General features: G+C 45.6%; 1 protein-coding gene across 1 annotated transcript in view; it reads right to left on the reverse strand.

Annotated features, from left to right (window-relative positions):
- The window catches only part of SH3GL2 (SH3 domain containing GRB2 like 2, endophilin A1), an 803,888-nt gene that overhangs the window by 285,643 nt on the left and 493,213 nt on the right, over positions 1-25,032 (reverse strand). The window contains exon 3 of the mRNA XM_078675974.1: positions 2,672-2,744. Within this exon, the coding sequence (XP_078532100.1) occupies positions 2,672-2,744 (73 nt within the window). The remainder of the gene's footprint in view (positions 1-2,671; positions 2,745-25,032) is intronic.

The raw sequence follows: 25,032 nt of genomic DNA on the forward strand, positions 1-25,032 counted from the left end.
AATATACAGAAGGAGGTGGCATGAAGCTAGTGGCACAGGCAGACATGCAAAACTAGAATGAGTGAAAGCCTGGCAGACAGGGGAGATGGGGAGGTGGGCCATAACAGTCACAGAAAGGGCAGGGACAGATCGAAGGAGAGGTGAGAAGGACGCCCTCAAATGGGTCTGGAAGTGAGGGTCAGATAGAGTGAGGGAGTGAGCCAACAGAGAGGAGGAAAAATGGAAGGGAATGCTCGTGGCATGCAACAGTGAGAAGCATAGATGTGAAAGACAGGGACGGCGAGAAGTGCGTATAGAGAATGAGAGGGAGCGAGAGGGAGGGCGAGATTGTTGTCATACAAGGGCATAGAGAGACAGACTAAAAGTTAATGAGAGGCACATGCACATGCTGATAGCAGGGGTTTATAGACGGTCGGAGTGTTAACAGAAAAAGAACAGACAGGAACAGAGGGAAAAAGATAAAGGCAGATAGAGTGTCAGTGAATGGAGAGAGGTTTTGATGGGGAGACAGCATGGGAGAGTGAAGCTGGTGGACAGGACCGGACAGAAAGAAGTGGAGACATGCAGGGAGAAAGGCAAAACATGCAGAAAGAATAAAATATACATGGAAAGAGGCAGTCGCAGACTGGAGGGAAGCTAAGAAAAAGACAGACATAGAAGAGAAAAAGGGATGAGCGAGAAGAGAGCGAGACAATGGAGGAGGTTTAGGTTTTCTACTGATGGAAAGGAAGCGTAGAGTCATGAGTGTGAGAGAGAAAGAGAAGTTTGAAAATGTGAAAAGAGGATACACACAAGCAAGAAAAGACAGTAGAGTATGCCAGGTTGAAAGGGAAAGAGCAAAGGGCAGAGTCAAGGGGAGGAGGAAGAGATAGAGAGGACAGGCATGTGGGAAGTGAGAAAGACAGGTGGATACCGAGGGAGGTAGACAGTGGGACAGGCAGTTGGTCATGTTAGCCTTTTGGTAATGTTTTGTAGCAGCCTCCTCACCAGGTGAGCGCTATAGAATATTAACAATACACTATAAATCATTATTACAAATGGAAATATGAAAGGAACATGTAGAATGTATTTCACGCATTTTAGATGAGTAAACCAGATTCATATTTTCCATAAATTAAGTGAGAATGGACTTTACAAATGACTTTAAACTACATACTTTTAAAACAGAGTGGCAGTAACCCTGGTTGTTATATTGAAATGGGTCATTTCTCAATGACTAAAAAAAAATCCTTCCTTCATTGTGATACTTTCCTGGCAATGCTGTGTTAATTGAGAGATGCAGTTGAAGCCACATGTGTATGACTCCACACATCATCCTTTAGAGATGCTGATCACTTAACGCCAGATCTACAAAGCAGGTGTCAGTCGGCACCAGAGAGAGAGCTGGATCACCCCTGCCTGGTTCAGCTGCCCCTCTCTGCTCACAATGCCTTCCCTCTCAGCCAGGTGTGGCCAAGATCAACAAAGTAACGGTCCTGGCTGGACTCTGAGGCTCATATCATCAATTATTGATAAAGGCAGGTCCAAGAGCCCTTAAAACCTGGCACCGGCGCAAAGAATGAGACTGATGTCGTCCATTGCCACTCTTGGGGGTTGGAGGTGAACGCTAATATGGGAGAAATTAAATGGATGCATTAAATGCACACATTTAGGATGGAAAATTTTAATGTGAAAAGTGAAGGTCAAGTGATGCACGCAGGAGACCAAGACTGAAATCTAGCCCCACAATTATATAATGATAAGAACAAGCCCAATCCCTCTTCAAAGGAAGCCCAAAACAAAAAATCTTACCAAAAAAAGCCCAACACAATATTGACGGTCGTCATCCAAAAGTGAAAAAAAGGCTAAAAACAAGCCCAATTCCAGCTTAAAAGGAAACCCAAAACCAAACAAACATCTTACCAAAAGAAGTCCAACTGACGGTGGACATCCAAAATGGCAAAAAGGTAAAAAATATACGAGCAACGGAGCAGGAGGCAGCACGAAAACAACTGTGGCATTAAGAGGAGGTGGGAAGGAGGAATGCTATATTAAAATGTGAGCAGCTTTGGCACCGAGGCTGAACACAGGCAAACAGTAACAGAGTAGGAAACCAAGGAAAAGAAATCCCCCAAAGAACAGATAAACAACCATAGTGTAATGATACAGTATTTAGTCCCTGCTCCGTGTAAGGAAGGGAAGAGAAAAAGGAGAGACAAAGAGACATGAGTGACCACTAGCAAGTAAGGATTTTTAAAGGACACTGAAACAAGCAAATGAAAAGCAGTGGTCGGAGTTTAAGCCCACACAAGAGGTCAAAAGCTCAACCTAAAAAAAGGTGCACCCATTGAACCCAGCCATTTGCATATTCCTTTTTGGGACACCTACATACAAGCAGCTTAGGATCAGTGATGCTGTTAGTTGGATTGGACCTTTCTAAACAACATGATTTGTTCCATGGTCTACTTGTGAGTGAATCTCGAGAATGGGGGTCAATATCGAGATCATAGATGGAGGACCCCACAAACCATTTCATCACCATCCTTTCTCCCCACTGAGCTTTCTCCCATACTGCATGTAGAACTGTTTACTTTATGAAATGTCTCTCATGAAGAGGGTGCAACAACGTAAGGTGAAGAACAGACTGAAACAGCAGAAACGTTGGACGTCAGTGAAAAATGTAGTTCATTACCTGGGTTGGGCTGGAGGTATTCAGTGGACTTGGTCATTATTTCCATCACCGCCCTACTGGTCACGTCCACTTTCTGCAAGAAGAAAGAGAAGGATAAGCCGCTAAGCGAGAGAGGGAGAGGGAGAAGGCGAAAGAAAGGGAGAGAGAAGGTAGAAGAGAGATAATATGCGAAAGCATGACAGAGAAAGGCACGAAATACAGAAAATGCTAAATAGAGAAATGAAGCAGCAAAGGGGAGCTGCAAAAAGATTGATAGAAAGAACGGGAAAGAGACAAAAAGAAGTAGCAAGAGAGAGATAAGAGGCAGAAAGGGAGACAGATAAAGAAAAATATAGAGTTGCACGGAGAGAGTGAATGTGAGATACTTAACATAAATGACTTATGAATAAACTCTTGCAGCTGTGAATACAGGACAATAATTGGATACGAGATGCATTTCTAGCCATCCTGTAAATATTCAACGGTGCTCCTATGCACGTTCAATGTGTGTAGTGTTGGTGAGATGAGTTACTGAATAATATTTTTTTTCTATGCACACATAATGTTTTCTTTCAAAATGGTCTACAGCTAGCAACTGCACAACAGGTCTATTTAAAAAAAAACAAAGAGCGCCTGATTTTCTTGTCTGTATAAATGCACAATACTACCCGATTTCGGTCGCTACGTTTCAAGCCTTGAGGTAATCAAATCGTCACACGACGTCTTACTCATGGGCGTTAACAGATGGTGATGGTGGCACGGAATACAGCTTGGCTACATAGAACTGGCCATGTTCAATTCACTTCATAAAAAACAATTTTAAAAACCGTTTTTACTTATTACGGTTATTACTGGTCTATGTAATGTCGCGATACTGCATGTTAGCAGTCTAGCATATCGTGCACGTAGACGTGCGCACACGCGGTGTCGTACGGACGCCGCGTGCTGTATAAATAAAGGAGGCGTGGCCCCAGGAGTTAGTCCGGGACCACGCGGAATAGTAAACTGGTGTCCCGGGTCCCTTAGTGCCGCTGCGCCTAACACACACGCGCCCGCGCTAAGTAGGGGCCTGACAATGGCGACGAGGCGGTAGATGACCCCATGCTGTGATCCGACGGCCGCTCCTGCCTGCCCGCTGGAGTGCCGATGCTCGCTCTGCGCCCAGAGCCCTGAATGTGGCAGACCCAGTCGGGATCCCCACCCCGGACACGGAGGTCGGTGGGCGGCGCCCCACAGCGCTGATGTCCCAGCGTGAGTGCGTTCTGTACAGGGGGCGTGATTTACAGTGTGCTGCCCGGAGGGAAAGACATCTTGCCTGGACTGCTGCAGGTACATAAGTGGCGCAAGGCATCTGAACTTGGTTGGAGCAACCCCGCTCAATAGACTGACGCTAGAGGGTCCCTGTCGCCCGTGGTGGCCCTGTCTTCGCCATTTGTCACGGCACGAGCCCTGCCCAGAGGCCTGCTGACGAGTCCCCCCCCCGGTGGGTGTCAGTTCCTGGCGACCGCAGCATCGGTGCCCTACCTCCAATTCACGAGGGGTCCCCACGTGCCAAGATGGCGGCCATTCCCCCCATCGAACCGTTTGTGGTAGATGGTGCACCTGCTTCCCTGGCACCAAGATGGAAGGACTGGACGGAACGGTTGCAGTTCTATTTCAAAGGTGCTGTAACGGCGAGGGAACGGCGCAGGGCACTTCTTCTTCATCTAGGAGAGAAAGACATCCACCGAATTTACAAGACCCTAGTAGAAGCCACGCCGCACACCTATGTCACACTCCTCAATGCGCTCAACGCACATTTTGAACCCATGGCCAGCAAGGATTATGAACGTTTTATATTCCGGCAAGCGCGACAGGAAGCGGAAGAGTCGCTAGATGAGTTCCACGGCAGGTTAAAAGAACTCGCCAGCACCTGCGGCTTCAGAGATGAACAAGAGGAGATACGTGGCCAAATAATTCAAGGGTGCTACTCTTCTAACTTGCGAGTCAAGATTCTCCAAGAGGACGGAAAACCGCTGCCGGACATCCTAAAACTGGGCCGCTCCAAAGAACTATCGCAGGCAAGAGCATCTCCATATGGAGGCAGCACTCCATAGACCGGTAAAAACAGAACAAGTTAACACGGCTGAGCAAGTGAATGTTGTCCGGCCAAAACAGCGACAATTTGGAGGACGAAAGCCGCAAGAACGCGGACGAGAATGTGGATACTGTGGAGGCGTGGCCCACCGCGCTCAAGACTGCCCAGCGGGCGGGAAGAAATGTGGCGCATGCAGACACATGAACCACTTCGCATCAGTCTGCAGGTCCTCCAAACAGAAACCAGAGGCAGCCCACGCAATCGGAGAAAACCCAGATAGCGAAGACATGGACGATGATTCCAACGACTATCCGGTTCACTACGTATTTGCCATCAATCAGCCACAAAGGAAGAAGAGGCGCCTCCCAAAATGCCGCATAAGGTTGAACCAACAAGAAGTGAGAGCTACAATTGACACGGGAGCCTCGATTGAACTCATGGCGGCAGACGTGTACAACCAACTGCGGGACAAACCCGCTCTCAAGGCAGCAAAGATCCGCGTCTTCGCCTATGGGCAAAAGACTCCAATCCCGCTAATCGGATGCTTCCAAACGGAACTGCGCCATCAAGACAGGAAGGTCCCGACGACCGTCTACGTAACTAAAGAATGCAGCGGCAGGCTCCTCAGCGGACGGGCGGCGGAAGAACTCCAACTGATCTTCTTCGCGATGGCTGTACTGGAGGAGGAGTTGGACGCGATCCTTGAGGAATTTGAAGACACGTTTCAAGGGATCGGATGTCTAAAGGGAAAAGAGGTTTCCCTCCACATAGACCCGTCCATTCAACCGGTCGCCCTCAGACATCGCAGGATAGCATTCCACCTCAGGAAAAAATTGGAAGAAGAACTCGAAGCCCTTGAGAAACAAGGCATTATCGAGAAGGTCAGCGGGCCCACCCCGTGGGTATCGCCAATTGTGGTAGCGCGAAAACCCAAACAGCCAGGACAAGTCCGCATATGCGTCGACATGCGCCTACCCAACGCGGCAGTCAAGAGGGAGCGACATTTAACGCCCACCATTGATGACATCCTAGGGGAATTAAACGGCGCCAAGTGGTTTTCCAAGATGGATCTGCGGTCCGGCTATCATCAGCTGCCGCTGCACCCAGACTCCAGGTACATCACCACCTTCTCTACCCACGTGAGCCTTAGGCGTTACCGACGCCTCAACTTCGGTATCTCCAGCGCAGCCGAAGTCTTTCAAAACACCATCAGAGAAGTGTTGAGTGGACTCCCAGGGGTCCTAAACGTCAGCGACGACCTGCTCATATATGCAAACACCGTCGAGGAACACCACCAAAGGTTGAAAGGGGTACTGCAGAGACTTAAAGACTCAGGCCTAACGCTGCACAGGGAGAAATGCCAATTTCTCCAGAACAAGATCAGTTTCTTCGGATCCACTTTCTCCGACAAAGGGATCGCCCCTGACCCGGACAAAGTCAAAGATGTGCAAGCAGCCCCAGCCCCGACGAACATATCAGAAGTACGAAGCTTCCTGGGCATGGTAAATTTCTGTGGGAGGTTCATCCCAGATTTATCCAACCTCACCAGGCCCCTCAGGGAACTCACCAAGTCGACTCCCCCCTGGCAGTGGGGCGAGGAACAGAGCGCGGTGTTCCATAACACCAAGGCCGCATTGTCAGCGGAGAAGACCCTGTCGTACTTCGACCCGGCAAAACCGACCAACATAGCAGTCGACGCCAGTCCCTATGGCCTGGGAGCGGTCCTAACGCAGCGTCAAGGAGAAGAAGACTGGGCGCCCATTGCGTACGCCAGCAGATCACTGACCGAGACGGAGCAGCGGTACTCCCAGATTGAGAGGGAGGCCATTGCGATCCACTGGGCCTGCAGACACTTCCATGTGTACGTGTATGGACACCCATTTACCGTCTCCACAGATCACAAGCCCCCTCCTATGGCGTGTAGGGTTCGGCGTAGTCTACGTTTCGACCCCGAGTATATGGAAGGGTTATTCTTCCCTCATGTTGGGGTCTTCATCAGGACAAGGTGGAGAGCATGGTGAGAGGCGGACGGGAAGTCTGGCGTCACGTCTTGGGCTTAGGTGTGCTCCTGTAAGTAGTATGTAGTATGCTTCAATATGTACTGCACATCTTTCTTCTCTCTTGCAGGACTGCAGCGATCAGCGCACCTCGACTTCACCGTGATTGTGGCTGAGCATATTGAAGCATACTACATGAAGACACCTTTTACTATATTAAAGACGCCGGATCAAAATTTCGAAACTTACAGGAGCACACCTAAGCCCAAGACCTGACGCCAGACTTGCTGTCCGCCTCTCACCATGCTCTCCACCTTGTCCTGATGAAGACCCCAACATGAGGGAAGAATAACCCTTCCATATACTCGGGGTCGAAACGTAGACTACGCCGAACCCTACACGCCATAGGAACAAATGAACAATTTTCTCTAACCTATGTGTGATGTACTTTGGGAACACTGTTATTACCTTAATTGTAAAGGCGTTATTATTTTAATGTGATGCAATACTGTCACACCACCTTTACCACGTCCCACACATACCTTTCACTCCCCTTTTCCCATCCTCACTGAAAGCAACATTTGTGTAATGACTGTACTAATTACATTAATGATATGCAGATAATTTATAAATAATGGTATGCAGTAAACAGTAAAACGACTGCACTGATATGGAATAAATACAATTCTTTGAATACTGCATACTAGACCTTCATTGCACTAAAAATATGTATTGTGAAAAATAATTGTGGTGTGTAAGATTCTATTATATACCAGTACAAAATAATTGCAAAATACCTATCCAACTCGGACCACCCGATCTTTGTACTTGCATACCGACCCAGGTCCATGAGTTACGAGGGCACACCCCTTTACTACTCATAGTATAAATAAAGGAGGCGTGGCCCCAGGAGTTAGTCCGGGACCACGCGGAATACTAAACTGGTGTCCCGGGTCCCTTATTGCCGCGGCGCCTAACACACACGCGCCCTCGCTAAGTAGGGGCCTGACAGTCTACGAGGTGATATTCGCGGCATACACTTGCCGAAACACGCCAAACAAAAATAGCATGTAAAATATGTTAAACATTCAAATAAAACATAAAAACTCGCAAGAGTGCCCTCTACTGGATAGGTCGAGCATGCACATTAAAGCTAAAAGATACTTAGTGCACATTTTCAATGTTACATTGTGGACAGATGGCCACTGGAAAAAAATGAGACTGCGTAACTTTTGACTTTTCTGGGATTTTTTTTAGGTGAACTCAACACAATCTATCATGTGCTGTATAGTGTTCCTTTTTAAACAATGTTTCTAACTGAAGTAGATAAAATGTTATTAAAATGTGTGAGCGTGGGGTCAATGCCGCATTTGACACTTTGTGAAGGCTAATTAGTTACCGTTAGCTGTTCATTCATGCAAGTAGATGTTAAAATAGACCAATGTTGCCCAGGTAGTGAGTGCAGCCATTTCAATTTGATGATCTGAGGTATGTGTTTTCCCTTCGACGGAAACTAAACACCTGAAATACTTATCACAGAATTCAAAATGATTACTTCTTTACCCTGATCTTTTTTCCTAACGCTTCACACAATTTCATATTCACGTCACATACGCTGTTTACAATGCAGCAAGTATTTCATCACGACACTCACGCTTTGGAAGAATCTTAAACATGTTGATTGTCTTTTGAAGGCCCCGTGCCTTGAATCCTAAAAACATCCTTGCAGAGCCACGCATATAATCAATATAAAGTGTACTATATTGCTCTGAAGTGCTGTTTACATTTTATTTCATTTCGCTCTTTTAAACAGCGGAAACTTGTCCCAAAGGCATCAAGGCACTGTACATTAGAGTTAGACATTTTACATGAGAGCCAGACTTTACATTTTTTGTTATTTCTATTTTTAGCCACAGGAATGTTGAGTGCTTTGTAGGCCACTGGAAAAAAATGAGACTGCGTAACTTTTGACTTTTCTGGGATTTTTTTTAGGTGAACTCAACACAATCTATCATGTGCTGTATAGTGTTCCTTTTTAAACAATGTTTCTAACTGAAGTAGATAAAATGTTATTAAAATGTGTGAGCGTGGGGTCAATGCCGCATTTGACACTTTGTGAAGGCTAATTAGTTACCGTTAGCTGTTCATTCATGCAAGTAGATGTTAAAATAGACCAATGTTGCCCAGGTAGTGAGTGCAGCCATTTCAATTTGATGATCTGAGGTATGTGTTTTCCCTTCGACGGAAACTAAACACCTGAAATACTTATCACAGAATTCAAAATGATTACTTCTTTACCCTGATCTTTTTTCCTAACGCTTCACACAATTTCATATTCACGTCACATACGCTGTTTACAATGCAGCAAGTATTTCATCACGACACTCACGCTTTGGAAGAATCTTAAACATGTTGATTGTCTTTTGAAGGCCCCGTGCCTTGAATCCTAAAAACATCCTTGCAGAGCCACGCATATAATCAATATAAAGTGTACTATATTGCTCTGAAGTGCTGTTTACATTTTATTTCATTTCGCTCTTTTAAACAGCGGAAACTTGTCCCAAAGGCATCAAGGCACTGTACATTAGAGTTAGACATTTTACATGAGAGCCAGACTTTACATTTTTTGTTATTTCTATTTTTAGCCACAGGAATGTTGAGTGCTTTGTAGGCCTGGGCGGAGTTCCGCAATGCAGAACGCTGCGAAGTGACAAAAAACTATGCTAAACTATGCGGAGTTCCGCGAGGAGCAGAGTGCGTCACCTTGCACTGTTCTCACTGATTTCTAGCGCCAGGTGTTTGTCCCAAGCTGTAAAATCAGCACAAACAGTATCACATGCAGCGCAAGAGGGCGCTGCTTCTTTCTGCAGTTCGAGTAGAAGTTCTACTCGAGCCCCAGCTTCCTCAATGTGAATGAAAGGTTTCCCAAAGTGAGCGGTAGCGACCATCCGCAACCACCCGAGTGGAGAAATCTCGCTGGGAAGCGGTCTTGCGTTGGACTTAATCAGTGCTTGAAATGGAAATATAGAAGTGCAGGTACTCTATACCAGATTACCTGCTTGTTTCTGAGAAGTGCTGCTACTCTCCAATTAAAATAAAAAAAAGTGCCGGTTCTCCGTACAAAACAGTACCGGCCCATTTAAAGCACCGGACTTACTGTTAGCAAGTGAGAAACCTCTGCTCCGTTTTTGGAACTCCGCAAGCTCTATGGAGTGTGGAAAACTTTGCAAACTCCAAGGAAGGAGCGGAGTTCACTGCCCAGGCCTAGAGATTTGTTCACAATCACAGGATGATGACCTGATGCCAAGAAGCCAAGCTGGTTCCCTACTTCCAAAATCAGCATCTCTAGCAGTTAAGTCACATCTCTTCTAGAGGCCCAGTAGACTGACTAAAGGTAAACTGAAAACAAGTGTTAAACATAATTGGGAACCATCAAACTTATGATTTACACCTTTTATGACAAAAAGCATGTAAGCTAGTTTCCTGCTAAGGACAAGGTTGTATATGTTGTATATAATCTATTTAACTTTTTGAAAGTAGAAATGACATTGTTAATTAAGAGTGGTTCTAGCACTCCAGTGCTAAACAAAGTATTATTTGTTGGTTAATAATATTGCAAATAAAATCAGCTGAATGTGTAGTTTTCGTTATTAAGAAGCCTGTGGGTTTTATAGCATTGGAATCACGCATCAGTGTGTTCAAATGTTAAATTGTCACAACAGGAAGGCAATAATATCTCACATTGTGATCCATACTTTGTGTTGAATTGCATAGAGCGCTGAATAATTTCCCTTCCATTTTCAGATACTTTTCCCAATTTAGCCCTTCCCAGCTGCATAACTCCAATGGCTGGAGAATGGTTTGAGTGGTGAAAACACTCTAAAATATACGACGAAAAAGATATCTTTCCCATGGTCATAAACTACACAGTCAGCATCACAAAATTACTTTTTTTTAACCAGAATCCGGGTACAAACCATTGTTGTGCATAAACAATTAAATCTTTGTAACTGAGAAATAAAAAATGTTCCTGCAATCGTACCGAGCAACAATTCTGAATCTTTCGTCACTCAACTGCTGTGTCAAAGTAAAAGTCAGGCTGCCTAGAACAAGTCCACGAATCACAGATGCGGTTTCCATGTTGGTGACATCTGTGTGATGTCACTTACACGCGGTACTGAAATTCCAAGGTAAAACAATAACAAAAAGATCCATGTGATGAAGAGCAAAACAATAAGGAAAAAGTAAATATTTACTCTAGTGTATTTTGGAAAGGTTATTGGACATTTGGAATATTGTGCAAGGAATTAGCTAGGCCACTCAGTTATAGCTTCACAGTACACTTTGTAAGCAATGGGACCATTTGGACACAGGTACACTTGCATGTAAGGTGTCATCAGAAGACATTCATGTGGTGGGGAGTACTAAGAGTTTCTGAACACATTTTTGGAGTTAGCGTTGATTGCTTGCTATACCTACCCTTTGTGAAACAAGCGTATACAAAGCGTAATTTGGTTTGCTGGACTAGAAGCCCGGTGGCACCAATGGCAAACACCAATTTTCATCACAAATACTGGGCAGAAAGCATTATACTGCCCCAGGATTCCGAGAACGAGCATCACAGCCTCATGTTACCTTTATTCCCTTGTCTGAAAACAATCAGAGTACTTGGAAAAAGGCTCAGTCCAGTGAGTGCCCGAAAACGTGATGTCAGCACGCAAAATAAGGTGAGCAAATCCACAGACAGCACAACCCTTGCCACTTGATGTACTCCAGTAGTATGTCTCATCCAAGGAACTACGGTTCGGGGCATCTACTTCTGGATTTACTTCTTTTCCAAATTAAACTGGTAATAAAACTGCATTAAAAGTCTGAACAGTGTCCTTGGACAAGTGCAATTTCCCAGTAACTGCAGTCCATATATCTGGCCATCAGAATCACCCCTTCCCCAGCAGTGGTGGAGAGGCTCCCAAGTTTACAGCCTGTAATACTACTCATCTGTTGCCATGAAATGGCAATGTGACCAACATGCACCCCAGTGTAAATAATGGCTAAGCTGAGCTTCCACAGTGAAATATCCACTGGCAGGCCATCAAGGCAGCAGGACAACTCCTTGTATTAAGCCCTGCATTTGACATTGGCAGGAAATTTGTAGACAAGAAGTTCAAAGATCAGTATGGCTGTTCTACCTTCCTAAATCAGAAAAGTGAGTCCTATTAATATGGGTAATATTAACACCAGTTTATTACTGCCTTAGAAAGCTTAAAGGTATAGCTTAAAACACATTCTAAACTGGGTGATGTTCGGGCCGGCCTGAAGCCATTGGAGGCTGGTTTAGGTGGGTATGGGGCAGCCGCTGCCACCTCTGCCACTTTCTGGAGCTCACCCATCGTGATTACAGTACACCGTGGTTTAATGCAAAATAAGGGGTCTCCCTGCAGAATGGGATCAATGGGGGGCCCCTGAACTGTTGCCCCCTACACTGCAGGGGCCTACTTGGTAAAGCAGAGTGACTTTCCAGAGCATTTAACTATTTCTTATTCCATGCCCTTGAACGCATTCTGCAAGGCATGCATTGGCAAGGCTTAGAGGGTGAGGGGGCCCCCTCCAAAACAAGAAACCCCAGGGACCCCCAAAAAAGCGGGGGCCGCAGAGGCCTCCGTTACCCCACTGACAGTACACACAGACAGTGCTTTTGTGATACAGAGGAGGAGGCGAGACATCTGGGAGAAGGAAGGGGAGTAGGCCTGGAATGAACATTTCTGCCAGGGCTGATTTTGGCTCCTTGTCCGGTCCTGCTTGCTATTCTAGTTATGTGAACAAATTCTGCCCAGAAAACACATTAAGAAGATTCTCACTGCCCCTGTCTAGACTCCCCATTGGTTTTGCTCTCTCTAGATTGCAGCAGTGGAGTGGGCATGTTTCCTTATCACACGGAATTATGGAACATTTTATTGGGGTGAAACTGACTATTTCACAACCCAGGTATATATAAACACGTGTCATGTGCAGTCTACAATCCACCGACCTCCGACTTGAAGAAAGCTCAAATGCAATTTCGCGAATCAAAGGAAACAATAGGATGGCCCCCGAATATGAGTCTATTTCTTACATAATCTAACAGCTTTGGTGTATAGTGCATAAGGTGCAAAACATAGCGATACCACATGTGAGGTTTACCACACTTTCTAAATAATCCAGAATAAAATATAGGTTTTTATGTTTACTTATTTTGCACGCATAGTCAGTATGGTGTATCATAGAAAGCAGATGGACACAGAAGAGGTATTCACGGTTTCTGTGATTTAAAAAAATATATATAGAGAGTATTTTGAAAAATCTTTAGCAAAGTTACCCAGTTTTCATTTCAGTTTCTATAGAAGTCCTATTACATTGTTCTGTAAAACATTATGGATTGGTGTAATATCATTTGTGCAGCAACTGAATTCAATGCCAGCCCAAGCCCCCGGGTGCTCATTTAATTTCTATGAGTAGCCCTTTACACCTGCATTGTTGCAAAGCATCCATGGTGGTTTTTCACTTGCATACCCACCATGCGGTGGGTTCATATCACTCACTGGAGCTCTTTCCTTACTTAGAACTGTCATTAATCTTCATAAATGATGCACTGAAGGATGGGAGCAGGCAGGGCAAAGGAAACAATCAGTTCAGCTTCCATTCTCAAAGCTAGCTTCCGTCTGAAGTACTTTAACGCCTGAGCTGCGGCCGTTATTTTGGCGCAGTGCTGGGCGTTCCAAAGAGTGGGCGGGGCCGCGTCGGCCGTTGAACGTTCGCAGCACCAGTAGTGCTCCGAACGTTCAGCGGCGACGGCAGCAGCAATGGGGTTAATACTACCAGGGCTTTAAGTGGGATGAAAAATCGGGGAGGGGGGGGTGTCTCTCAAAGGGGGTGTGGCTGATGTAATTATGGGTGTGGCTTAAAAACACCTACACTAAACATCTGTGCTTAGTATGGTGTGCCGCCTGTCTGGTATTTTGCTGCTTCTATCATTGCATCCAGATATAGAATACAAGTAACATTACACCTATAAAAATCCAGTACTATTGGCTTTGTCAATGGTTGTTAGTTGCATAAGATAAAAAAGCAACTATGGCTTCGTTGTATATATTATTGAAAATGCTACCATTCTGAAATGATGGGATTGAAAGAACTATAACCAGTCTCTTCGAAGTTATGTCAAAAGCAGGGAAGGGTGGTACTGCTGCAGAGCTAAAAAAAAAAATCACCTTGATGGTGAGGGTAAAAAGTAAGCATGGGCGGATTTTGCGGATTGGCAATCCGCGAACTTGCGTATTTACGGATTCGCAATCCGCGAAGATCCGCGAACTCTAGCGGACTTGCGGATTTTTCCGTTTTTTGTGTTGGCGCGTGTTCGCGCCGATTTTGGGACAAGTTCGCAATTGCGAACTTACTTTTCGGCTTGCAACGGCCGCGACTATGTTGTTTCTACGTCTGGTTTATCATCACAGGTTCACAGCACCCTCTGTTTCACCACTGCCACCCTCTGGGACACCCATGCCACCCTCTAGTACATCCTCACAGGCACCTATTAGGTTTATTTATTACTGTAGATTATGGTGGTTGAAAAAAGCTAGCACACCTGCCCTTCTTCAACTGCCATCAATTAATTTGTGTTTCATTAATGTGTCAGTAATTTTGAAAGTTCCAGTCTGGCTGGCACCTGCTTCCTTCCTTATCTGTAATTTGCTTTTTGTTGCAGTGAAATTTTTTTTTTACAGGACCTTTATGGTGCTATTCTATGAGCCTGCTGTTTGGGTCATAGCAGGGTCATAGAATTGTTGCAAACTCTGGAGGGGCCCATCAGGAAGCACTACCTTGAATGTTACTAATGTTAAGTTTGAACTTTTGCACCTGCTCATTGCTTTCATTTTAGCTAAAATCGTTTTTTTTGCAATTTCGCGCGTTATTTGGGGCGCGAATCCGTGCGAGATCGATTTCGGAAGCCGCGAATACGTGCGAATACAAAATTGTTTTTGTTGCGACGTGTATATTCGCGTGATCTTGCGCGTGTTCGCGAGGCGCTTCTAGCTATTCGTTTGCCAAGTTACCCTATCGGTCGTACACGGGCGCGGCCATCTTGTTGGCGTGACGTAATTCCGTTTCCGCCCGCTATGTGTAATCTCGCAAAGTGTGCTGCTCGCGAGTACAAGTTCGCGCGTACTCGCAAGGAAAATCTCGCGCGAACTTACCCACGCGGTCGTGAACGGGCGCGGCCATCTTGTTTCTCATTCATTGCTATGGTTCTGGGCATGCTTTCTCTATCCTCTCTCAATCTCTGCCATCCTTTGCTTGTTTGAAGTTTTTTTGATCTAATTTTACTTATTATCTAACCCTCTATTTTTCTAGCTCTATATTTTTGTGTTTTCTGCAGCTTTTAGTTACTTTTAAACTACTTTTTTAAACTCTTTTCTTTTCTTCTTCACTATTCTATTTCTTCTTTATCATTTAAGTTTATTTCTGCCCAGACCATGGTAAAGGGAGCCGGGAAGCACCCTGAGAAGGGGAAGGGTCCCGCACCCCGTGCCCGGCTCCCGTGCGGGCGTTTAAGGGGGGAGCAAGTGGTCCCGAGGGAGATCTTTAGCGCGGAGGAAGTGGCGGCACTGAATTTCCATGTCCAGCGCCGCCTCCCCAAGACGATCCTGGGAGGCGGCAAGATCGCGACCGGCTATGGCATCCGGGAGCGCCGCCAGCGGTGGGAGAAGGTGTGCCGGGCCATGTACAAGATCTCTGGGGTCCGGCGCACATATAACCAGGCCACCCACCGCTGGACCGATGTCATGGACCGGGAGCGGGACTTGCTGGACGCGCTCGGCGTAGAGGTCCCCGGGCTTGGTGAGTAGTAGTAGTAGTACATTTACTACTCTGTTTTATCCTGCTCTGTTATTTGCAAATCTTTGTTCTTTACCAAGAGCAATAATGCTGCCGATTACATTGAGGTAAATTATATTTCAAAATCTTCTATGCATTTCATTTTCAGGTGCACTGCTCTCCTTCTCAGTAGCCTTGCTTGCTACTATGCTTCTTTGTTTTGTATGTTGTGTTCAGAAGCATTTCATTGGCCTGAGAAATTATGTATCAGTGTACTGTAAAGAAAAGAACTGCGTAATGCTAGACAGTAAGGGTCATATTTTCAATTACCGGCGCATCCCTGCAAAGTAGCAGGGATGCGGCAGTAATTGTGTGCCATGCCACCACCACCCATTGGCCCAAAACGTCACAGAAGCCTTACGCATCTGTGCCGTAAAGGCAGCGCATTGCTGGAGTTGCGTGCCAACGATGGCGCAGCTCCAGCAATGCTCTGGGGTACCCTATCTCCCCAATGCTGCATCAAGCCGTACGTCGGCTTCAAGCGCGCAGGGTTTGAGTCATGCATCATTGTCATAAAAATGACTGATTGACATCTTGTAGATTTCCCTCAGCCACTTTTAGGATTCGTTCCTGCGCAGGTACGCCCTCCCTTGCGCCGGAACGCCCCCTGATGGCGCAGGGCTTTACAACGTGATGCATCGCCCATATGCCCATATGTGTTTTTTTTTTTAATATATACGCCGCACCAACACCATGGCGAGTCTTTTGTTCTGCCGCTGCGTCAGAAAAGGCACGCAACAATGGAGGAAAATCAGCCGCAACTTCCGCAAGGGACTTATAAATCAGCCCCAACAGACTGAAGTCCAGTGTCCTTCCTTTAGACAGTCACATGGCTATCAGAAGAAATAGTGGCGGTGGTGGCGGGTGGATTGATAGTTTGAGTATTCACTGATCTGCAAGCAGGATGGACTTTGTCTGACACGTGTTGTGCACTACTGCCTGCAGTGCCAGGCCTAGGCAAACCTCTTTAGTAGTCTGTTTATTGAGTTACATAGGAACTTTCTAAGTCAACGTTCCGCAAATCAGGCAATACGAATAACGTAGTATACCACATGAGATAGATCCCGTGGAATAGTTGTCTATCTATTTGCTATTTTTCCAAAATATGTTGTTATTGTTCTTTTGAAATGTTTGATTTGGTTGAAAAATCTCATCCATGTTTTATGGTTTTTCTTTCTTTCATGTTGTACATCAGCTCCCCCCAAGGGCAAGAGGACACAGGAGGAGGGTGCTGAGGATGCAGGCCAGGATCGGGCAGGCGAGGGCTCCTTTGCTGGCCCCAGTAAGTTTACATTTTACTAAACAGTACCTATTTTTTCCTAGCGTTCCTCATTCGATTTTTTCTAAATCGTCTTTGATCTTCTTGTAGACTGGATATAAATTCTTATCCTGCCTCGAATATGACTCCCTGTGGTATTACTAGACTATTCTTATTAGTCTGTCTGTGTAGCTAACTAAGATTGGACATTTGGCAATTCCATTGGACTCCCATTATATTCAGCAATACCTCTATGCACTGTCTCCTTACTGACTAGATAGTGTGGCAGAGTCATTCAGCTCCCGAAGTCACCGATTATAGATCCCCAATGATCTCTAGATTATCGTACGCAGGACAAGAGAGTAGTACGGAGTCACAGCACAGTCAAGAAGTGTCAGAGGCACTCATGCTTGCAAAAATTCCAAAACCTTTAGCTCATCCACTCTAGTCTAGAGGAACAAAAACCACAGAGTCTATTTAAGTGTAAAAGCTTTATTAAAAGTAAACACATTTATTGAAATCTACTTTGTCATAAAACTATTTAACTGTAAACGGAAAAGTGGTTAGTGCTGACGATTAATTGGACACATTTCTTGTGGTCGAGCCGAACTCTCACCTACTTTGAACTTGATCCTGGTCGTGTTCTTAGGACTCAGGAGTCAAGCTTCTGTCTGTTAGGAGAAAAAGTGGTGCGTGTTAAAAATCAAAAGCAAGCATTCATCAGTTGTGCATAAAAGTGCAGCAAGACAACAGCCTTCCCTGGAAAATGGGACATTTTTACTATGGAGTAGACAGTCACAAATTATTACATTGTATTCTGTTTTTTTAACATTTCTCCTAGACCAAATATTATATAGTAGTGAGTGGTGTATTCTAACTTTCTTAAATGTACTTTGTAGGTGTAACATCTGGTGACGGGGCCAGCGCGGAGGTGGCTGATGTGTTGGACTTGGACTCGGAGGCCTCTGGGGAGGATGCGGCGGTAGAAGAGCTGGTGGCCGTTCCTGTGGGGGATCAAACGGTGGTGGCGGAAACAGGTAAGCTATATATTCCTTACTTATTGAGATTGAAGACTGCATAGTGTGCTTTCTGCACGGGTGTATTACAATTACAAATCAACCAGGTAGTAGCCTCCTCGAAATGTACTTCGACTTAGCTGTGAAGTTTTTGGTGAGAAGAATCCCAATAAGTTCTTAGACGAACGTGATGGATGGGATGAACGAAAAGCGAAAGAAGGGTGTAAGTAAGTGGGACGCGAACTTGTATGATGGCTGGCAAAGAAGAACGATATGTGTTTGCTTGGACCCAGAGGTGGCTGGGAAGGAAAGAATATGGTATGGTGCATGGCTGGGTCAATGATGAAGCAAGGATGGGTGGAAGGACAGCAGCCTGGGTGGGTGAAACAGAAACTGTATGTGTGCGTATACTTTGAATGAATGGATGCCTGGAGCATGGTATTCTCTGACTCTTACATAGCAAATGTGTATCTAGAGAGAGTAGATGGTCGCCAGGTGAAGTAAGTGTTACCTTGAAGAGCATGTACCACCGCACCCGCACGTCCGTCCCAGTGCAGGGAAGGCAAGGAAAAGAAATTGTAAATGTGTCCAATACTACCATGAATAGTAGCAGTACTTTGTATTGCGTTTGCATTCACAGCATATATCTGGTTATTACGGTGGACACTCCGTACCTCTCTTAATAACTTTAGTTTACTTGTAGTACGTCATTCATGTGTGGGTGTATCACTGTGTTCACTCAATATTAAGCAAAGCACCTAAAGTCATCTCATCTGTCATTAAATACGTCCCATGTGAAGTGATAGATAATCAAATTAGTTAGCTTCTTCAGTTTCCTTTTCTAGTACTCATTTGCACTGTAGGGTGAAAGGTAAATTAATTAAGCAGTAGCCCTTGTAACAGAGTATTCTCAGTGCCACCCGTAATAGAAAAGTAATAGCTTCACCACCTGCATGTACTGGACCGGTACAGTAACGCAAGTCTGTCTCCATCATCATGGTGTGCAACTTTTTTTCTCGGGTGCAACTTCACTGTGCTGTGTCCATGTCATTCTGCCGGCTTGCATAAGATAACGTACCCATTTCCCTAAACAAGAGAGAAGAAGAAGAATAAGACTGGTGTACTGTCATAGTCGACTGTAATGGAAGTCCATAGTGGTCGTAGAATTAGTTCATTAAACTACCACTACTGTTAGAGTAAGGATGCAGAAGTGGGAGGGTTACATAGATACTGTCCTCAATAGTTATGTACTGTGCTTTCAATTTGCTACTTGTACTCTGTGACCCAACTTTCGGCTCAATCACTTTGTGTTATTAATAAGGAGCATTGGTTACAGACTATGTCTTTCTTTCTTCATATAGTTGCTCCTTCCAAATCAACAACAAGGAGGGAGCAGGCTAGATTGGCCCGGCAACGGAGGCTGGAGGCCACAGTCGCCGAGTATCGGCGGCTGGTGGCCCTGGAGGAGGAGGAGGACACGCAGTCGAGCGGGGCAACATCTTCGACTGTGACCACTGCATCCTCCTCCGTGACTAAACCAGCGGGACCGAGCCGGGCTAAGAAAGCCGACCGCCACCGCCAAGCACCCGAAATACCAGCTGCCCCCCACAGGAGCTGCAAGGAACGCCAACACCGCCTACGAGTCCGCATGTCCAACCTGGAGCAGGAGGTCCTGAGGTATAAGACCTTGGTTAAGGGCCTCCGCTCCGAGCTTGCCACCCTCCGCAAGGAGTATGATGCCCATGCCGCATCATGCACCAGCACCAGCACCCTCCAGTAGTGGAGTGTCCCTTGCCCTTTTTTTATAGACTTTTGGGGGGTGGGATTTGGGAGTTGGGATCGTTTTGGGACGTTTCAGAGACAATCGTTGGGGTTAGGGTGGGTGAGGGAGATTATTTTGTTAGGGATAAATAAATATATTTTTCAACTACTTTATCTGACCATACCTGTTTTTTACTGCTTTTCAGTCTGGTGGGTGGGGGGCGGGGGTGTAACAGTAACTTTGTTTTCCTGAACAGTCGTAGGACTTTAGTAGTACAACCGTCAAACTCTTGTCTACTCCGAAATAATACTCCATTATACTACCTCCCACCAAACGCTTATCTTACCTGTAATTTGTGTTAGAAATTAGGGCTAGGCCCAGGGCTGGCTCCAGGTGAAATGGGGATTAACGTTGTCATTCCTGGGCGGGTGACATTTCCTCATTGCGGTGTTACTAGTGGTGTGACACAGTGGCAGTTGCATGCCTATGGAAAAAAAGAAAACGAAACCTTGTTTGTACTCCTTACTGTAGCATTACAACGGTTACGGTACGATCGAGAAAATAGCAGGTGACAGTACACTAGAACAGTGCCATAATGTAGCCTAACAAATGGTAAAGTATTGCAAGTATAACTAGTACTTGCGTTGAATTTATTTGACATTGGCTACTACTACTAGAAGATATAGTACTGAAGCTGAGTAAGTCTAGAAGATATCCTCGTATTCCTTCACCAGCCTGTTGCTGCTATCACCTTATCCTCCCCAGCAAGTGTGTGGAATTATTGATGTCATTTTAGTCAGACATCAAGCAAAACAACACAGCCCGGGGGAAGAGGGTTAGGGTTTGTAAAATGGATGGGAATGGGGGTTTCTTTTTGGGTAGGTTTTGTTGAGAGAAGAAAAAAAAAGCAGAGCATGGACAAACAATAATTGAAGATACAGAGTTTACAGACAATCTTTGGTTACAAAGTAAAGGTAAGCACATGCAGTCACACTCATAGAATAAAAGACAACAATGGATACTGTATCTGTATTGCGTATGTTGTTGGAGTTGTCCTGTTGAAATTGGTAAGTAAGTTGCATGCAGCAAACAATTCCTCTTATTGGCGGCACTCCTCCATTCCAGCTGACGCTTCGTCCATCAATGTGGTGGTGACCACTGACAGAAGAGACACCCTGTCCACTGCCTGCCTGGCGGATGTTGACTGAAACCCGGCCTGTAATTATTGAACGGAAAACAGGAAGTGCTATTACAATACCACTGATAAATAAATAAAAGGTATGTACGCTGTGTGGTTCAAAAAGTCACACTTTGATTTCCCTAATAGACAGTACAATATTTTTGAAATTGCGTGCTCTGTCTGAGTCACCTTTTTAAGGATCAATAAGTATGGCCAAAATATTATAGCGGATCTTTCCCCTCAAGGTGGGTGTACTACTGTGTTTTAGAACAAAATTTGACCTTCCCAGCAATGCTCCCACCAAGACCCTTACTAAAGCCAGTCGCAAAAATGTAGAAGAACCCAATCATATCTCCAAAAACGATGCCTAGCAGAAAAATGGTTACAAAACGTACTTTGAAAGTAACAGTAGACCCAAATACAGACCGTGGATTGTATTCAAACCACTTGCCTGCAAGCAAAAGTATCCATAGCCAGCATCGCTCCAACAGTGCTCTACAACAACAGAACCGCGTTGCAATAGAACCCCCCTAAACACATGCAATCCTGCTGCTAGGGCTAACCCTAACGAACCCTAACTTACAAAAAGTGCAAAAACTGGTGTTTCCTTATGGATTTTGTCCAACAAACTTCTAGCCGGTATTAGACCTTCCCAGGAATGCCCCAGGCAAGACCCGCCAACCCACCCGCAAAAAAACACGCGACACAACACCACCAAACAGCGAAAAAGCTAAATCTCATACTTACAATGTCTCTCGGCCTTCGGTCCAAACGCGGCGCTGTGCAGCTAGGTCGTCATCATCATCAATCATCATAACTCCTGTTTTCCACCACGGATTTCCTGAAAAGCAAATGCAATCAAGATTAGACTGTCGCAGCAGTGCTTCGACAGAGACCCCGGCCGCAACCCACCCACGAACAGCAGGAAGCCCCCCAAAACGCTACATTGAGCAAGATGTCTGAAGAAATGGCAAAAAAAAGGCTGTTCCTTATGGATTTTGTCCAAAACACTTGTATCCGGTATTAGACCTTCCCAGGAATGCCCCAGGCAAGACCCGCCGGCGCCAACCCACCCGCAAAAAAACACCCGACAACACCCCCAAACAGCGAAAAAGCTAAATCTCATACTTACAATATCTCTCGGCCTTCGGTCCAAAGTAACGCGCTGTGCAGCTAGGTCATCATCAATCATCATAACTCCTGTTTTCCACCACGGATTTCCTGAAAAGCAAATGCAATCAAGATTAGACTGTCGCAGCAGTGCTTCGACAGAGACCCCGGCCGCAACCCACCCACGAACAGCAGGAAGCCCCCCAAAAGGCTACATTGAGCAAGATGTCTGAAGAAATGGCAAAAAAAAGGCTGTTCCTTATGGATTTTGTCCAAAACACTTGTATCCGGTATTAGACCTTCCCAGGAATGCCCCAGGCAAGACCCGCCGGCGCCAACCCACCCGCAAAAAAACACCCGACAACACCCCCAAACAGCGAAAAAGCTAAATCTCATACTTACAATATCTCTCGGCCTTCGGTCCAAAGTAACGCGCTGTGCAGCTAGGTCATCATCAATCATCATAACTCCTGTTTTCCACCACGGATTTCCTGAAAAGCAAATGCAATCAAGATTAGACTGTCGCAGCAGTGCTTCGACAGAGACCCCGGCCGCAACCCACCCACGAACAGCAGGAAGCCCCCCAAAAGGCTACATTGAGCAAGATGTCTGAAGAAATGGCAAAAAAAAGGCTGTTCCTTATGGATTTTGTCCAAAACACTTGTATCCGGTATTAGACCTTCCCAGGAATGCCCCAGGCAAGACCCGCCGGCGCCAACCCACCCGCAAAAAAACACCCGACAACACCCCCAAACAGCGAAAAAGCTAAATCTCATACTTACAATATCTCTCGGCCTTCGGTCCAAAGTAACGCGCTGTGCAGCTAGGTCATCATCAATCATCATAACTCCTGTTTTCCACCACGGATTTCCTGAAAAGCAAATGCAATCAAGATTAGACTGTCGCAGCAGTGCTTCGACAGAGACCCCGGCCGCAACCCACCCACGAACAGCAGGAAGCCCCCCAAAAGGCTACATTGAGCAAGATGTCTGAAGAAATGGCAAAAAAAAGGCTGTTCCTTATGGATTTTGTCCAAAACACTTGTATCCGGTATTAGACCTTCCCAGGAATGCCCCAGGCAAGACCCGCCGGCGCCAACCCACCCGCAAAAAAACACCCGACAACACCCCCAAACAGCGAAAAAGCTAAATCTCATACTTACAATATCTCTCGGCCTTCGGTCCAAAGTAACGCGCTGTGCAGCTAGGTCATCATCAATCATCATAACTCCTGTTTTCCACCACGGATTTCCTGAAAAGCAAATGCAATCAAGATTAGACTGTCGCAGCAGTGCTTCGACAGACACCAAAAATTACACACAAACCCCCGGAACCCCGCCAAAGAGCACCTCAAAGGCAAGCAAGTCAGCAAAAACGGCAAGAAATTTCCACCTCATATTTGGTCCAAAACACTTTTGTCCATTATTAGAGCTTCACAGCAATGGGCCCAAAACCGTCAACTCACCCGCAAAGAAGTACAACACCCCCACAAGTGCTGAGTCTTCCTTCATTGTGCGTAATCCAGCACTCTGCTTGGAGGGAAATCGCAGTCTGGAGGAGGAGGATAGAGGAGCATGTTCTTCAGAACTTGTGAACCTGAGGAATGTAGACTGCGGCACCTTCAAATCAATAAGCAAACAAGTGAAGACAGTTCTGATGATGGTCTTGTTTTTGGGATTAGGTGATTAAAGTTTGAATTAAATTAACTGTGCAAAACAAAGAAAGAGAGACACAAAGCACACAGGAATAAAAGTGAATAAGGACGAAAAAGAAAGTTCTTGATTGATTGTCTCATTTTCAGGGCTCGGTGTCAGGGAATAAGAACAAGATTTCGTCATCATACTCTGCGAATTCAGGCTGGATGAGGTCAGTGGCACCGAACAGAGAAAAAATCCCCTCATCTACGTTGCTGTCCTCATCGTCTTCATGTGGCGTGCTTTCTCGCACTTTGTAATCTGGTGGTATGAGGTGCTGATTCATCTTGATCATTGTCAGCCGCTCCACATTTTTGGGCGATAGGCGGCTCCGTTTGGCAGTTACAATGCCACCAGCAGCACTGAAAACACGTTCAGAAGACACACTTGCGAGTGGGCAAGACAAATAGTTTATAGCCAGGTTGTAGAGCTGTGGCCACAATTGTTTTTTGCCATGCCAATACTGCAATGGCTCCTCATTAAGAAAGACCACTGTTGAGTCATTCAGATAGTCCTGCACCATCGACTCAAGGTCATCAACTGTTCCTCCACTTTGCTTACTTTTTGCTGTGCCTGTGACATTTTTTAGAGAACCATACCCCATCAAACTTAGCCAATCCTCCTCCCCAGCCACTGTTAGTGTTGTCATTGTGTGTGGTGCAGATGATCCAGTTGCCGGTGTCTTTAACGGCTGAGAGGTCACTTGTGCCCCAGCCACAGGTGCAGAAGTGGATTCTTGTGACTGCGGATGGCCTGCTGATGCTGATGCTGATGTACTGGCTTCTCCTTCAATAACCTGCCGTTCTTTTTCAAACCTCTTGGCTGACCAGGCTAACCAATGTTTGTACTTTTGAACATCTGCATCAGCGAAAGGAAAGAATGCGTTGTCTGCCAGCGCCTTTTTGTAGCGTGGATCCAGAATAGTAGCACAAATGTAATGCTGATCTGAGTTGATGTTTTTAAGACGTTCATCACCACGTAGGCGATGTAATAATTTCTCAGACAAAATGAAATGGTTTTTTTTTTTTTCATCTTTTTCAAACTCAGAAGAAACCGCCATCAGTTGGTGCTCCAGTATGCACAACAATGGGATAGCTTTTCCCAAATTACAGTCCTCCTGGCTGACTGCACGCGTGAAGAACTCAAAAGGACGAAGCATGTCTGTCAGGCTTTTAACTATGGCCCATTGCGCCTTACTCATCCGCAGGTCCTCCTTCTGAGATGTAGCCTCTGTCAAGAAATAGTGATCGAGTACCGTATACTGCTCATGCAGACGCTCAAGCATGTAGAAGGTTGAGTTCCAACGTGTTGCCACCTCCTGGATGAGTGCTTTCACTGGCATTCCACGTTGAAGTAGCAGTCTCCGCAGATGCTTCCGG

This window comes from Lissotriton helveticus, chromosome 2_1 (assembly GCF_964261635.1).
Source record: "Lissotriton helveticus chromosome 2_1, aLisHel1.1, whole genome shotgun sequence".
In the NCBI taxonomy this organism is placed as follows: Eukaryota; Metazoa; Chordata; class Amphibia; order Caudata; family Salamandridae; genus Lissotriton; species Lissotriton helveticus.